At 37.9% G+C, this 18,030-nt stretch overlaps 1 protein-coding gene across 1 annotated transcript in view; it reads right to left on the minus strand.

The window, feature by feature from the left end:
* Positions 1-16,289, minus strand: part of ada (adenosine deaminase) — a 22,179-nt gene extending 5,890 nt beyond the window's left edge. The window contains exons 1-7 of the mRNA XM_008414597.2: positions 16,084-16,289; positions 10,593-10,654; positions 7,438-7,560; positions 3,784-3,930; positions 3,581-3,696; positions 2,196-2,320; positions 359-430 (exon numbers count right to left, since the gene is read on the minus strand). Of these exons, the coding sequence (XP_008412819.1) occupies positions 359-430; positions 2,196-2,320; positions 3,581-3,696; positions 3,784-3,930; positions 7,438-7,560; positions 10,593-10,654; positions 16,084-16,233 (795 nt within the window). The 5' untranslated portion in view covers positions 16,234-16,289. The remainder of the gene's footprint in view (positions 1-358; positions 431-2,195; positions 2,321-3,580; positions 3,697-3,783; positions 3,931-7,437; positions 7,561-10,592; positions 10,655-16,083) is intronic.
* Between the last annotated feature and the right edge of the window lie 1,741 nt (positions 16,290-18,030).

The raw sequence follows: 18,030 nt of genomic DNA on the forward strand, positions 1-18,030 counted from the left end.
ACTCCTAGTTTTATCTTCATCACCTCACAGCAGACTTGTTTGGTTTCCCCCTTTCTTCATTGCCACCATTTTGCTTCTTTAAGATATTCACACGTCAGGACAGTTTAAACTCTTCCTGTATTGTTGACCACCTTCCTCATTGTTGAAACAAAACACATTCAGTCGATCGCTTCTATTGTTCTTCCACTGACCTCTAATCAGTCGACACAAAAACTCTGCTCTGCTTGTTGTGCTTGGCTCTTTGCCCTCATCTCTATTGTTGTGGCGTGACTTCAGGGTTTTGTTTACGCACATTTAAGAGCGACTAAGATGTCAGACATGCCCGCCAAAGCTTGGCCGTTACTGTCGAGCGGCTCACCTCCTTCACCACCGACGCCGGGCCCACCTCTCCTGCGTGAACCGTGCGGTGAATCCCACATCGAACGGCCTCCTGGGAACGACATCCATCAAGGAACATATGAGAAACAAAGCAGCGCAGCCAAACATCTGGCTTTCACATCTGCAACGCCGGGTTTTGTTCTCACTGGAGCAACKTTTCCAGTTCACTTAAAAAAAGAATCACAATGAAATTTCACATGAATCTAAAGACACAAAAATACTCCCCATGTTTAYGTCGTCTGGTTTTATTTCAGATWGTCAGCATTTTGTGCTTATAGTAATGACTAGTTACATTAACTAAGCTGTACTTTTTACTTTTACTTGAGTAAAAATRTTRCAGTAGTGCTGCTCTTACTTCAGTATAATTTTTGGGTACTCTGCCCACTTCTGCTTAGTYGGCACATTTATATCCGAGATCATAAACCGYAGATGATAAAACTTGCTTTCAGAGAGGACTCTGCTCCTTCTCCTCACTGAATAAKGTTTTCATTTCATTCATCAGTACATGTTTCTGTAGATAAGATCATCGTGGGTGGTTCATGTGAAATGCGTCACTTGTATTTGATCCAAAGCTTTTCACAGGTAAACAAACTTCTTCATGCTTCAGCGCAGARAGAAACGTTRRCATGAATGAAAACCTAAAYCTATTAAACTGTAAGAACAAGAACCGAAAAGCAGAACTGGACAAACTRGAGATTGGAGTTTCAGAAAAACTGGTCATGGAGCATTTAATAACCTTAGACCTAAACTTTATTCGAAGCAAAGTTAGAGTAACAGATGTGAAGTTATCTGTATTTATTGAACAAAGATGAAGCCGAAGTTTTAAAGTTGTGTTAATAGACAACAATATTTTAAAATTCACACATGAAGCACAATTATTTTTAACTATAGTCAAAACAGATTTGCAAGAAGAGAAAGGAAATGCAACTGAGATTTTCAAATAAGCAATGATTGAAAGAGACATTTCAAATAAAGGTGTTAATTTACTTTCTGCATTTAAAAGAAATGTGATTATGATGACGGGATATGGCATTGACGTTTTATTGTGTATTCTTTGTTTGTGTTTGAATGTCTAATAATGTTCTCACTGCAAAAACAACAAATCTTACCAAGTATTTTATCTAGTTTCTACTGCAAATATCTGTGTACACTTGAAACATGACAAAACTAACTTACAAATAATTTTTAAGCAAGATATAGGAGATTGTTTTAAGTMAATATTGCCTTAATATTTATGAAAAAGTACTAGTTCGATTGGCAAATTATTTCACTTATAACAAGACATTTTCCCACTTTGTCAGTGAAATAATCTGCCAATGGAACCAGAACTTTTTCATAAATATTAAGGAATAATTTACTTACAACAATCTAGCTGRAAAAATGACTTGCAAGCTAGTTTTATCTYATTCCAAGTTATTTTCACTAAAAACTAGACCAAAAATAGTTGGGAAGACATCATGTTTTTGCAGTGTGCCAGTGAAACTAGCGCTTTAAAAATAATAATTTTTAAGGAATTATTGACTTAACACAAATTCCCATATGTTGCTGTAAAGTTACTTGAAAGTTAGGTTTATCCAATTTCAAAATATTTGCTCTAAAAACTAGATCAAAAATACGCAGTAAGACGGTGTGTTTTTGYAGTGTATGCCGAGACACGTCCAGAGAAAGTTATTCCTGTGTAGCTTCTGAAAGATTCGTAGTAAAAGTGGAAACTCACTTCTAAGTTAAGACGTTCAGAATGATGTGTTTATTTTCTAATTCKGCCGTTTTTCCACGTCTGGAGTGTTTTTAATATCTTCATGGTTTTCCGTGCTCACCTCGTAGGCCACCTTGTGATTTGAGTTTGCTTCGAGGTTCATCGACTCATCGCCTGCCAGATCGATGGCCACCACGCCGGCATCCCGATACGTCTTACACAGCTCCACCACTTCAATGGACCAGTCTGGAACGAGTTCAAATTTCCATTACGACACGTTTTAGGCCTGCTAACTGAACACAATGTGTGCAGTGTGCAAAAGAAATGAGACATCTGAATAAATCCAAGGAGATCCTGAGCCTAGAAAAACATGAATCGGCATGCAGGGTGCAGAATTTAACATTATGACTAGGTTCTTATGATTTGTTTTAGGTTTTGAGATGGATTCTTCTCGGGTATGTGCAGGAAATTTGAAGCTCTGCCAGCAGCTGGATTCTTGAGCTTAACTTAGAAAAGTCAAAATGAGATTTCGCTGGTGCAAGGCTCATGTGTCGCCGTCTCATATTTACTGCAGTGACATGAGACATGTAGCTCTGCAAGAAGAGAGCTCAAAAATGTTTAAATGATTTATTGCTTGGCTGTTTTAAATCATATATTTACTACTATAAAAACTAAATAATACCTGAATAATCTGTAACTAGCCCATATTTTCTAATTATAACACATTTCTAAAAACAAAACATAATCTTACTTCCACTTAGAATATCTGCATAATGTTTCCCGTTGGGTTTATTTAAAACATATTCGCATTTATTTTGCATGTGAAGTGAATTTGGCTGTTGGGTTGCATGGAAACAGTTGCAGGAACGGAGCAGCTCGTGTTACTGCAGTTCATGTTACTGTCAGCGATGCTTCATGTTAACACAGCAACACCAGCTGCTGCTGGAAGTCCTGCAACCCCAAATCAGAGGAATAAGCTGCCATGGGTTGGAAAATGCTTCTTTTTTGATTGAAGCTGCAGGATTTTCTTCCATTTTTTCCAGATATTTGATCTTTCGTTTTGTTTAAGAATAGATTTAATCCTCCTTTCAACACTTTGTAAGACAGAAAATACACTTAAATGTGTCATTAAACATATACACAATTCTCAAGAATTACTCCGACTTTGTTCTTGTATTATTTTAACTTTATCTTCGTCCATTTATTTTATTTTTTTACTTTTATTTTCTCTTACCAATACAGCAAACTATGTCAGGAAAAAAAATCCCATGCTAGCAACTATTTGTTTTCCTTTTTTAAATTATTTTGTTCCACATTTCTTTGATTTCTCATTAAAAGCACATTTTGTCCTGGAAAAGATTTTTTAAAGTTTCTAAAGCATAAAATCGTTCGAGTCTTTTTGAAAGAATAACCGAAGGCAGAGCTTCGATGACACAAGACATTAGCACACAGGACCCTTATCTCACAAGCGTGTTTTGGCAGACACGAGCATGAACAGGTCATTACTTGGCATGTGGCGCATGCAGCATAGAATGGACCTGGCTTTGATTTTGAAGGCCCTCTCCCCCTCACTGAAGCCCTCGTTAACCAGACGCACCACCTCATCTGGGGTCAAGTCTCCTCTGTCCACAAAAACACAAAACAAATGCAACACACCCCACCACAGCCAGACAATAATAAAATAAATGAATAAAAAAAAAAACACTCACTCTGTCTGGTTCCAGGGAATGTCTTTGCCAACATCACAGTTGGCGAGGAAATGCGGGCTGTACCTGGCCTCGACGTAAATGACTCCTTCCTTGGCTTTGTCCTCAACAAACTCGTAAGCGATCCTCTTTATGGCGTCTCTGTCGCCGCTGAAACGGAAACAGCAATGAAACTTTTTGATCCGTTAATCAGTAATCCATCATCTGGGCAGCGACAACATAAAAAATGAGCAACAGAAACGCTGGTGTGATAAAAGTCATGCTGTGTACCGTAACAGCTTTTTATCAGTGGCATCTTTGGTTGTCATGAACTATTTAATATTATTAGTTCAACTTGGTATCTCAGCTAAAGGTTACGACAGGTAGTATTAAATATCAATTAATCAATCAAGTTTGTTTGCATAGTAAATTTTAGCAACAAGGCGGTGCAAAGAGCAATTGGACAGTTTCCTATGGAAGAGGATTAGTGCCACTGAAAAAAAAGAACAATTTACCATAATCTCAGAATTCAGATTTAAATCTCAAAATTCAAATTTCAATCTCAGATTTCTGACTTTAATCTCCAGAGAAAAAAGTCAAATATATTTCTATTTTATTTTAGTGGCACTAATCTGTCATTTCTTCCTAAATACTTATTAAATTTTATTCTTTGCAACAACATTAAAAAAAAAATCAACACTTATTGTTAATTTATTTACCAAGAAGAAAAAACCCATTTGTTAGTTGAAACTTTTTAATCATGACTTTAATGTTTTATGAAAAAACTGATCTCTGTAACATCACATTCATTCCTCTGGGAAACAATAAGTAACTAATCACTAATTAAAACTTCCTAGTCAGACTGACATGATTAAAGTATAAAAGGTTAAAACACATTTTTAATTTTACATCAATTTAAATGGATGTCAACAACTCTGACCTACTTGGATTTTATTTTAAAACATTACATATATTAAAAGACAGTTGGATTTTTCTACATATGTTTACTGCAGTCAAAGATGAATTTACTACAGGTTTTTTTTACACCTCTTTTCTAGCAGTACTTTATCTGTATGCCATGCAAAAGTGATAAACCAATCCAAATCTCTTTATTTCTTTACAGCTTGGTAATAAGGAGKAAGACGTTCCTGAAAAACTTTCAGAAAGCCTGCAGAAACAAAACAACAATAAAAAAGACTGACTTTTGTTCTGCACTGTTCACCGTCTTGTTTTTAAATTCAGGTTGAAGCTAAACTTCTTCTTTTTTTTTGGTTTCGATCAGGGAGTTTCTGTCCATGATGCGTCAAACAAACCTTAATCGCAGCTTTTGTTCACTTCTGCAACATYGACATTTAGGAGAATCATTTCGTCAAAGATGCAGAAGAACTGGTTCATGATTTGGTTTTATAATCTTTATAGTCTCTGTGATGCCACCCGAGCTGGGAGTGTCCCAGTCTGGACATGACAGCCTTCCAGTCCAAAAAATGTTGGCTGGTCGACTTGTTATTCTTGTTTGTTCTGTCCATTAATCAGCTTGATTTGCTAGTTGAGCACTTTTATTTACAAGCAGGAAAAATTAGTTTCTACATTCAAATGATATCAGATTCTCTCCATGTTCTCGTCTTTTTATTGCATCGTCTTTATGCGAGTTCTTACGAGATATTGCTGCGCCTCCTGTTTGTTCTCTTACTACATGTTTAATTTGCTGAAAAGGGATCTTGAAAACCACAGACTGACAGGAACTAACGCAAGTAAGTTTTGTTTGCGGATGTGTGATATGATCACAAACTGTGCAAAGTACCGACATTGAAATATTGAGATCAATGAGAGCTGATCTGGGGTAGTTCCAGTGCAGCTGGTGCGATTGTATCAAACCGTTTCTGGTGAACTTGTTTTGTTCAAACTGGCAAAATTTGCACAGGCCTGTAAGCATTAGAGTAACAATGCAGGTCAGAACTGAAGCAGAAACGGCAAAAAAAACTAAAATTCACAGAGTATTTTTAGTCTAGTTTCTAGTGCAAATAGTTTAGTAGACTTGAAATAAAACAAGACTAACTTACAAAGTAACTTTTTCAGCAAGACATAGATTGTTTTAAGTAAATAATTCCCTAATATTGATGAAAAAGTGCTGGTTCCGCTGTCAGATTATTTCATTTATAAGACATTTTTTCCACATCATAAGTTAATCTGCCAGTCGATCCAGTACTTTTTATCAATATTTTTTAAGTTATTAACCAACTTCCTGGTTAGTTTTGACTTATTTCATGTGCATCAAGATGTTTGCACTAAAAACTTGACCAAAGATACTTGGTAAGATTTTGTGTTTTTGTTGAGTAAATATTCATATAGTTACACTCCAAATTGTGATATATTGTGAGTCGCCTCCAAAGATATATTAAAACAGAGAGAGCTATTGATATCTTTAATAATAAAGACATTTAGGCCAGTTACAATAAGCAATTTATCAATTAATCGCATGATAAAAGAAAGTGAATAATTTTCATTTGCTGGATTTATTGTTTCTCTTTTATCTCAACTAGCCCATTTTTGATTGTTTATGTTGTTTTCTTTCTTTATTTTGAATATTTCAAATGTCTTCCAGTTCCAGTGTTTATCTTTGAGAATGTGTTCTTGCATTATTCTGCCATTTTTTGCTGTTATATTACTTGAAAATTGTCTCAAAACAACAATAATATCCATTATCACAATAAGTTCTGGAACAATTTATCGCCCAACAAAATTTGTTGTCCAGTGACAATGTAGTTATGGGGTTTTTATCCTTCCTGTCATGTAAGACTCATTTTGCTACGCGTCACAGAACAAAACGCTTCCAGCGTTTCCAGTGAATGCTGCCCTCCTGAATGACTTTTGTTCTGCAGCATCCTCCTGTTACACAAAGCCACACTGCTGCCCTGCAAGAGCTAAACCCAGCCAGCAAGTTCCCTAATGTTCGAGCTACACAGAAAAAAGGTCCATTCAGCACAGCGGAGCGTGCAAATTTCTGAAGAGCGTGACGTCACGTGCAAAGGATCAGTAGTAACTAATATTTTACTACAAGTTACAGTGTGTTCACAGTATCTGATAAGAGCTGTCATATTCTGTGAACACAGTGATAAAATGTTAATTTTTATCCTCTGTTCAGCTTTTTTTTCTTTATCTTTCCTTTGGCTTAAGTACGGCAGAGTATGGTGTAAAACTGCAACAGCGCCTCCTCCGGTCACAATGTATGGCGGTGACATAATATGGTGCAACACCGGCRGCGTTCAGGACTGAAAGACTGMATTTGGTCTGTTCTTCAGAGTTCAGGATTAAAAATAAGGCAGAGTGACATATGAAAGGCTCTCCTGAACACGTTTACCGTCCTTTTTCTGGTGGGTTGCCAAGATGACACTTGATCTCAATAATGCAGTGTTCCTGTTCTTCATGTTTGGCATTAAAAGCGACGCCCCCTGCTGTGGGGCAGAGTTGCATTGCACAATCCTCCTGTGCTTTACATACCAAGTCCATCAATCACAAACAGCTTTTTTAAAGACTTTGGATGCAACATAATTGCAGTTATAAGAGATTGGACTTCAGCTCTCAAGGTGAACTCTGACCCAACTGTCACACTTTGCACTTCCTGTAAGGAAACTCCCTCTACGGTTATACAAGTTGAGAGGCTGCTGCGTCGACACTTACGCAATCACGTGCATGTACTCCTCGAATTTTTCCAAAAATTTTGTGAGAGTGGCAGGCTCGTGAACGATGATCTTCTCCTTCAATTCCTTGGCTGTGTTTGCAGGAAGAGAGATGCCTCGTCTCCTRGGTGGATAAAAGATGGAAGATATTGTGAAAAGAGTGTAAAAATGAAAACGGATACTTTAAGTTTTTTTTTTTTTTTTAAGAAGCTGATTTAGAAACATTTTCTTTTCCCTGATTTTGTTATTATTGTCATTTTGGTCCTTAAAATACCAAAATTTCCAACTAACTTTATACTTTACTTCGTCTGATTATGTCATTTTTAAATAAATAATTTTAAATATTTGATCATTTGATCAGTTATTCGTTTGGACTTTTGACCAAACACTTTTATATTCTTGAGTAATTTCTTAGACGGACACTTTTTACTTTACATGTTGAAGTAGAACTGCTTTTACTTTAGTACAATTTTTTGCTACTCTGTTCACCTCTGCAGCTAACCAAATATGCTGGAGCTCAGCATGGGTTGCTAGGTAACGGGGCTGTGCTGTGCTGGCGTTTCTAGGTAATGGCTCGGTGACCGTTGAATTAACTTACACCTAAAAAAAAAATGGCTGGATGTTTATTTTTGAAGCACTTCAGTTGTTTTTAGAAATTGAAAGTATAAAAACACGCAGAATGTGAATTTTGCTTCATCTTAAAACGAGGCAACCATTCCGTTTCCTTTTTATCCCCATGATGAAAAAGGAAACGGAATGGTTTCCTTTGTCATCATTTTTCATCCCTACAGAAACTGTAGGGAATAGTTTCTGTAGAAACTATTCACCAATATGGATTTTCAACCGCCGTTCTGCTTTTTGGAGAGCTTCCCATTGGGATTTGGTGGAAGAAGTCTGAGCAGAGGTCACCAGACCTCCTTTTCTCACCACTTTACTCTTCTGTGGGATATTTGGGCTTTCCAAAGCCAGCTGGAAGATACAACCTTTCCACCATAACTCGCTCTTCCCCTAGCTAGACCTCCTCCCTCTGAAATCAAACCCACTGGGATAAATCTGGAAGACCTCCAACCAAGAAGCAGAAGCCCCCTTTCACTTTTTCGCCTCTCAAAGATAGCTGAACTTCTAGCTCTGTCTGGAAATGATTTTCATTTCTATCTCTCCAACAACAAACTTAAACCACTGTAAATGGAGAAAAACCTCTACTGAAGTCCTTCTGTTCCAGGATGCAGTCGGTTGGGTTTTGAAGCTCTTTGATTGATATCCATCCACCACCAGAATGGATTCCATGAGATCAGAGTCGCTGCAAACGGCGTTGACAGCTTCCCCTTTCTGTAATGTCTGACTGTTTGCCAGGATCTTTTCATGGCCGATGGAAAACTATGCTCCCTTGCTCCTCAAGATGCTTTCTTTAGACTGAAAGATCTTTTTCATCTCAGGACCTACACCCACGATTCGAACCAACACCCTCTTGGCTACAACTACTTATCGCTGTGATGGACCACATCCCATTTGGTTTCAATGGAATATGAAATACCAGTGCCAAAATAAATACTGTAAAACCAGTAAAACCAGTTTTGTTGGTTGGTGCACCATTCACACCAGCCATGTTCAGTCTGCTTTAATCAAACTGTAGTCCATTTGTCCAGAAAGTCTGGTTCTTTTGGGGCGGTGTGAACTCTGATTGGGACCAACAAACAAACTCTGGTCCGCCCAAAAACCTAGGTTTGATTGAAATGAACACTAGCACTGTTTGAATGCATATGTGACTGCCAATCAGACTGGACACGGTCCCAAAAGCAGGAAGTGGACTACAGCGCAGGGCATTCTGGGTAAAAACAACCAAAACAAAAGCTAGCACGAGAAATGGCTCATGATCGTTTACCAAATGCAAAAGAGGAATCCTGAAACTGCTCAAATCTGACGCTATTCTAGTTTTGTTTACATTTCCTGGAGGAGGAAGTTGCACTCAGTTTCTTCTTCAGAGGTTTTTGTGTTGTTTTCTTCAGTGGTTCTTGGTGCAGCGCCCCCACAGGCGGGGAGGGGAATAGATTTTTAATAGTTTGGTTCGTTTGACACAGTCTAGTGTGAAAGCGAACAGCAGCAGCAGAAAATGTAACAAATGTTGCAATTTTGTTCCCTGTGAAACTCACTTAAATCCTTAGGTTGCTTCTGACACATCAACATTGATAACTGGAAATGTTTACTTTTGACCTGAGATACCAAAATCATAAATTTACTTCACTTGTCAAAGTTCAGAATGTTACGACTTAATGGTGTATTTTCTTGGGTTATGTTGTGATAATCGTTTGTGTTACTCATCAGCAATATGGCAATCAGCTCACTTGATTGCCGTATACTCAGGACTCACACGCTCACGTTCAATTGTACATAATCCAGAAGGTCAAAGGTCAGACAGACACAGGTTCAAATTTCATTACGCAACCTCTGTACCTTGAAGCCAGCAGGAAACCCTGATGTAATAAAATCAACCACACAATTGGGATTGCATCCAAAAAAAACAACAACAAAATCTTACCAAGTATTTCTGGTGCAAACATCTTAGCACACATGAAATAAAATAAAAATACTTGAAAGTAACTTTAGATATAGCAGCTTTTTTAAGCTCCTATATCTAATTTAAATGGCAGATTAATAGACTTCTAACAAGACATTTTCCCCATATTATAAATGAAATAATCTGCCAGTGGTAGTAGTAATATTTCATCAACATTAAGGAATTACTTGAAACGAGCTCCTATATCTTCTAAAAAGTTGCTTTCGATTTATTTTTAAGTGTACTGGCACCAGAAACCAAATAAAAATTCTTGGTAAGACTTTATGTTTTTGCAGTGTGCTAGTGGAAACAGCACTTTTTTCATAACATTTTAAGGACTTATTATCTTAAACCAAGCTCCCATCTCTTAATAAAAAGTTACTTTTATTTTCAGTTGTAATAAGATATTTGCGCTAGAAACTAGACGAAAAATACTTGCTAAGATTTTGTGGGGGTGGAGTGTTTTTGTAGAGCTATAGGTAACCAGGTGCAATGCAAAAACGTACATAATTAAGTAAATTAAATAAATAAATAAATAGATAAAACTCAAAAGAAAGTGCATCAACATGTTTGAGGAACATAAAAAAAGCAAATCCACCTACTTGGCAACATCCAGAATGGTCTGCACTCTGATGGCTCCATCAAGATGAACATGCAGCTCGATCTGTGGATGAAGAAGACAATCAATCAATCAATCAATCAATGTTAATTTCTCACACACAGGACCGAGGCCCCATCTTCCTGGACCAAACAGAGCAGTGCAGCTGAGGTTGTGCTTTGGCTGCAGCTCATTGTGCATACAGAGCACATGGTTGGGCAACCAGTGGCGACCGGGCCCAGGGGCGCCGCAGGGGGCAAACAGGAACGGCCGGCTTGGCTCCCCCTCTGCTGCTGAAAGCTGTGATTTATGCCAGCAGATGAAGTGGAAGCATCTTGACTCGTCCCTCAACGAGTTAGATAAGTTGCTCCGATTAAGAAAGAGCAAAGCGAGGCTCGTCATGACCTAAAGCTTGAGAGCAGGCCAGGAAAAACCTCGGATGATTCAAATCAGATTCCTTGCTGCTTAACCGCTTGGCTTGTGTTGCTTTGGACTGGAAATACAGCTGAGCTACGTGATTTTCAGTTTTGAGGAACAAGATTTGTGTTAAAAAAAAAATAAAAGAGCTGCAGTAAAACAAAGCATGTGTTGTTCTCCTTGTATGTGAACAAACCATTACCAACGTATGAAGATATTTCATGCTGTTGACCTGGCAGAGACTGAGGATATGCAAATAAAAGCATTCTGTATATCAGACATTTTATTCCCACACATTGAATAATAGCTGCACTGCAAAAACACAAAATCTTATGAAGTAATTTTGGTAGTTCAAATGCCTTAGTACACCTGGAATAAGACAAAACTAACATACAGGTAACTTTTCAGCAAAATATAGGAGCTTGTTTTAAATAAATAATTCCATATTATTGATGACAACCTTCTTGCTCCATTGATTATTTCACTTATAAGAAAGCATGTATAAAAGTGAAATAATTTGCCATACTTTTTCATCAATGTTAAGGAATTATCGACTCTAAAGAAGCTCATATCTTGCTTAAATGTTACCTGCAAGCTAATTTTGTCTTATTTCAAGATATTTGAACTGTTGCCTTGCAAAAAAAAGATTCAGGTGATCATTTGTACTTGTAATGAAAAATGTTATTACATTATGAGTGTGTTGAACTTATGGTTATGTTTAGGGAACATCCTTATCCGACTCGCCTCTCTGAAGGTCAGTTTCCCACATTAATTTGCCGAACGGCGAGTTCTCACATCTGTCTTGTCAACATTCTTGCACTTTTTCTGCCCTTATATGTAAAACACAGAAGTTGTTTCTGTCTGTCAAAGCTTTTTACTTTGACGCAGTTGCCCTGTGTTACAGTTTCCTGATGCTGTTGATGTTAAAACCAGTGCTACCATCTTGCCTCAGTAAAAGCCACGGTTCAACAGTTCCTAAAGTCCTTTAGCAGGTTAGCACAACTCTATGTGCTGTTTAATACATGTTCATTACTTTTTTTTTTTTTTTTGCACAAAATCATTCTGCAAGAGAAATCTGTTTGAAAGAAGAAACTTTCTGAGCTTGAAATGTAACACATTTGCTAGAAAAACCTCAGAAATGTTGAGATTAACATTAACAAAGATATTTACAAGGAAATGTCTGAGTTTTCAAAAGTTGAAAATTTGCTAGAAAACCCCCCAAAATTTTTACATTTTCTCATAAATTTTCTCTGAGCTCCAAATGTTGAATATTTGCTGGAAAACATTTGTCAGATGTCAGAAATTTTCTAGAAAAGACTTAAAAAATTCTGAGCATGAATAACAGAAATTTGTGAGAAAAAAAAAAGTTAACTTTGAGATTAATCTTTTACTTTTTGAGACTCCAAGTCTTTTTTTTATAAATGTCTAAGATTAATTAAAAAATTTCTGAGTTTTTTTGGCAGAAATTTACTCCTCCTTTTTTTCCTATCTATGATTAACTGTAACTTGGAAGAGGAGCGACTGGGACAAACCCAGAGCTCCTATCTGGGACCAACCCAGGTAGGCAAAGGTCACCTTTGACCTACCTGGTCTTGGGTCCCACCTGGAAGTTCTTGAGATGGAAATATCCTCTTGGACTTGTTGCTTCAACAACCCATTCTCAGTTTAACTGAAGATGATTGGCAGATTTTTTAGCTTTAAATTTTCTAATATGTTGCTTTAATAACACTTAAACATCATAACTGATTATTTGTCACCAGGGCTGGCCCAAGCATTTTTGGGGCCCTGGGCACATTTTAATTTGGGTCCTCCCCCGCCCCCATACCAACATGTATCATTTCTAAATAATTATCATTTTTAATCAGCTTACATTATACCACTATTATTATGGCTGCTGATTTTAAAGTATAAATTATTTGGATTTTGAAATGCATTTAAGTGCGTTGCATCATTTTAATTATTTGAAAGTAACAAACACTAAATTTACAGTAAATAAGTCAACAGGTTTGATGTCTTAAATTTCCCCAACAGTGACAGAAGGAAGAGATCAACCTATTGTTTACAAACTATAAAAATACAAAATTGTATTTAGTTTCAATATATTTTTAAATATATATTTTTATCATGCTAGCTTAACTCTCATACCTTTGGCCGGCTCTGTTTGCTACCCATTTGTTGAGAAAAACCGTTTCAGTTCTAAAATCTCCATAAATTAATCGATCTAATCTCTGATTCATGTGTGTTTTCTAGCTTTTCTTTTTATTAACAATCATTTTTCATAAAAGTTTTTTTAAATGCTGCAGCTTCAGAGCTGTTCACAGATGATGAAATGCTTCTCCACTCGATATCCATTTCAGGAAATCATGTGGCTGTTCTTTCAGTTCACCCTGCAGCATGTTGCGGTCGTTTTAAATTAATCCCGTGACACTGAAGATGTCTGCAGTTTTGCAAGAGAAATGTTTTATATCAGAGTATGAAGCCAAAGAGGAAGTTCAGATGAACTGAGGAGATTCAGATTTATGACTCTCCCTAATGCAGCTTTTTTATTCACATCCTATTTTTTGCTAAAAAACACTTAAAGTGATCCAGCTGTGCCACAATCTAACAGAAACTCACTTTTTTTTTTTACTTTAAGAAAACTGAATAACTTGGCTAAAAATAAGCTGCAATATCTTATAAAAGTATCAATTTCTCCTAAACTTTCTCTCATTTTAGACCACAATCAACACCAGAGCATGATGCTGCCACCACCGTGTTTTACCATGAGAAGAGTTTGTATCTTTTTTTATCACTAGTAGGATCTGTGTTGGTTTGTCATATAAAAATTTAACAAACAACTAAAAGTCTGTAGTTTTCACATGACAGAGTGAAAAATCTCTATATATGAACATTTTTTCAAACGTTTTTGTGCAGAAGTTTCCCACTAGTTATTAGTTTCGTATTTGTGAATCATTTAATGCATGATCCCAACTCATATTTTTTAATAAGCCAAATGATGCTAGAATGCAAGTTTGGGTGTGAAGCCATTCATAGGGATGAAATGATGCAGCAGCTGCATCATTTCATTCTGCCGTGTGAAATGTTTTTGATTTTTGGCCACACGTGTAGCAGAATTACTGGATAAACCTAATAAAATGTTGCACAAACTGTGCAGCACATGTTGCTCATTCACTCTGCAACGCGTCGTAAATGTTGACTCATCCGCTGGGACATGATCTGAATTTGTCAACTGACCACAAAGGAAGAGAGTTAATTATAAAAGAACGACTCGGACTGAACGCCCTCCATAATTAAAACATTCAGATGCTTCATGATGACTTTGGGAATAGTTGATGCATACAAATAGTTTAATTAGAGATCGTTTGGTTACGTTAGAACTTTAAGAGCCTCTTCGATTGTCTCAAATTATGCAAGAGTCACAACAAAAATAGCAGCGGTGCAACATTGCCTCATCCTTTGTTTGCTGAAAATTAAACGTTTCCAAACACAGAGATGAATTCAACTTCACATAAGACACAGATCAGATGATCAGGCTTCTTCTGAGTTTGTTTTTGACATATGGCATCTTTTTGAGTTGTAGCTGAGAACTGCGTGGATTTTGAGAAACTTTGTTGGCAACAGAGAAATTGGAGACTGTTAGTCAAACTAAACTAAAATAAGTGAAACTGAGATGTTATTTTTCAGAACATGGATGACTGAACTCATTAACCTCATGAAGGTGATGCAACACTCCAAAAAACAGAATCAGCACAATAAGTTTGCATGTTGAGCCTGTGAAGGTTGCTGCTGCAGTGCACAGTGACCCCGGCGCCACCATCAGCTCTGCAGCAGCATATTAATATGTAATGAGGTTATCTCTGCCAGCACTCCGCCTTCACTCTTTGAGCTCTCTGCTTCTTGCACAGCTGATCTCTGTCATTTGCCCACATCCTCCACCCATCTTTCACTCTGACTCAGCCCTTTGTTGTCAGCTTATCAGCTGTCAGAACAGGTACATGTTCAGACAGGACTCGGATTCAAAGGGCACAAGTGATTAAGAAGATGCGACAATAAACGTTTAAATCACTGGAGCCCAAAGTCTGTCCTGGAGGGCCGGCGTCCTGCAGGTTTTAGTTCTCTCCCTGGTTTAACACATCTGGATCAAATGATGGCTCGTTAGAGGCCTAAGAGGAACATTGACAAGCTGAAAAGGTTGTTATACCACCAGGGAGAGACTAAAACGTTCAGGATGCCGGCCCTCCAGGACCCACTTTGGACACCTCTGGTTTAAATGGGAAGCCTGTGCCTAGTGCCAATTAAAGCTATTTATTTTAACCTTATTAGTGAGTAAAAAATTTTTTTAAAATTGGGTTTTTGACTTGCACAAATAAAAAGTAACCGTCCAAGAAATTACTCAAGTAACAGGAAAAAGTCTGCACAAGTAAAATGATCAATCATTTAATATTTAAAAATTACATACGAGATGGACGAAAATATATTTATGTGAAATTTTTGGTATTTTAATGACAGTAATTAACGTAAAAAAATATATATGTTAAAGGATTTCGAAATTAGTTTCCTTCAATAAATTTGTGTGTTTTTTTCTTTTTGGGGGCTAAAACATGTTTTTCATTTAGTGGGCAGAAAATACTGACATTTTACGTAAGAGTAGCGACGGAGCGACGCGTCTTAAGCATCACTGCTCTTGTCTTACGAAGCAAGAGTAGCGATGTATATTCTATATATATATATATATATATATATATATATACGCGCGTAAAAGTAAGAAAAAATGTGTCTAGTTAACCACCAAAAAGTGGGTTTCATTTAATATTCTCAGTTGTTTCCCCAACGACCCGGTAACAGAAGCAAGACGAACTTCCTCGTTCAAAACCCGAGTCCATGCCAACCAAAGCGAACTTTTTGACGTTCCTCCTTCCTAATTGGCTCAGAAACACCTTAGCGCTGCGGATGTTCTCTCGCTTGTACTCCCTGTACTTTCAGTCTCACTGTACTTACTGTACCGGCGGCGGCAGCACCGTGAAACCAGCCCGCCAATAACACTCTGAGCCGCCGTGTTCTCCGGCTTTCCGACGTACCTTGGGCTTGTTGAACACCTCTGAATGTGGGGAGCGCTCGGCCATGATCGGGAGCCCGCGGCAGCCGGTGGGTCTGCTGGTGGTGCGTACTGAGCTGGGGAGAAGCGGAGAGCCGAAGCCTATCGCGGCTCGTCGCGCTGTTATATGCATGACTCGGAGACACGCCTTTATTCTGCTAACTGTAAAACACACACACACACACACACACACACACACACACACACACACACACACACACACACACACACACACACCACAGTGCGCTCTGCAGATAACAGCAGCAGCGAGAGGCCGGGGAAGATGTTGTGCAGGGCGAAGCAACAGGCTGCTCGCCGCTTCGTCACATTCAGGCTGGTACGGAAGGATTAGCGGCCCGGGACGGCAGCAGCTTTCCACCCATGTGATGAGAGCTTTACAGTAAGGCCAATTAATCAACGAACCAGGTCACCAAACTGGTCCCARTTCGCAGTAAAAGATTTCATAACTTTAATCCAGAGTTGGGAAGCAGCTACATTTCCTCAATTTGGGAAAATAATTTACTTTTAGGAGTATTTTTGTTACGCTGTACTTTTTACTTTTTTTATTTGAAAGTATCTCTTACTTGAGTAACATTTCTGGATTCTCTACCCACTGAACCAAAAATTCACCAGACACAGACACACCTGCAGTTTTTATCAAAGCTATTGGTTTTTATTGATAGAAACTGATTTGGTAACAATTTCTTGTGCCTGATTTAGTTATGTTTTGTTACTTGCGTAAATTATTGTCAACTTGATTCTTAAAATGCCAAAAATTTCCACTTCACTTAATATTTTGGTGCATCTAATGATGTAATATTAAGACATTATATTAGTGGTTCTCAACGTGGGCGGTACCGCCCCCCAGGGGGCGTTCAGAGGACGGCAGGGGGCGCTGGCGGACATTTTTACAAAAGGGGGGCGGTGAGATTCCTTTGGGGGGCGTTTGGTCGAAGGTAAACTTTACACCTTAAATGCACAACAATATCAGTTTAGACTTTGAGCAACTTGGTAAAACTGTATTGTGTAACATTATATCATGCTTGGCTGCAACTGTATCGATGGCAGCTCTTCTTCTATTTAGTGTTTGTAGCTTCATGGCGCAGCTCCGCTCCGCATCAGATCAGCGTTACACCGGCTGATGACGCTGCTGTGATTCACTTTGTCTGGTATTTATGTAGCTACATATGTTTTGGCAGTTCTGTGATCATGTCAAAGCAGCAATTTATATTAAAAAGTGTTTTATTTCCGTTTGAAAGCTGCCCGCTTCCATGGAAGGACAACAGAAAATCGCTCTTATAAACGTGTAATTACTAAAATCACGACTTTGTATCCCTCTGAAAAATGAACCCATTTAAATAAAGAAATCCCTCCATGGGTGATACCACGGAAGAGAGCGTTCATTTTATAGCGGTAACACGGTGCTGTAAGTGGTCCGACATGAAACGGGGATGATAGAACAACACAGCACTTTTAAATTTCAATCATCAGAATGCAGAAATTGTCTCAGTTGTTTTAAAAGGTTTATGTCAGTCTGCCTTTTCCCCATCGATATGTTTCCCGACCGCCCTGCACCTTAGGGGGTAAAAAAAAAAAAAAGCCGCGCACATTGCGCAAAACTCTGAAACAGCTCCGTTTTGCCCGCTTCATCTATAGATGTGAATTATGGCATAAAAACAGAGAATCCGATGCTGAACAGTGAAAAATCAACACATGATGTGAAACACATGACGATTAGGAGGCGCAGCAGGTGATGAGTGAAGATTACTGATGGTCAATAAATTATAAAATAAATTTAGCAACAGGAAAGAAACTAAAGTGGACATAGCAATAAACCAAGAGAGGATAAAACTAATCAAATGAAACTAAATGGAAATGAATGAAAAACAAAATGCAAGAATAAACTAAGAAACTAAAGTAAATACGGAGG

Source organism: Poecilia reticulata, linkage group LG7, assembly GCF_000633615.1.
Source record: "Poecilia reticulata strain Guanapo linkage group LG7, Guppy_female_1.0+MT, whole genome shotgun sequence".
Lineage (NCBI taxonomy): Eukaryota > Metazoa > Chordata > Actinopteri > Cyprinodontiformes > Poeciliidae > Poecilia > Poecilia reticulata.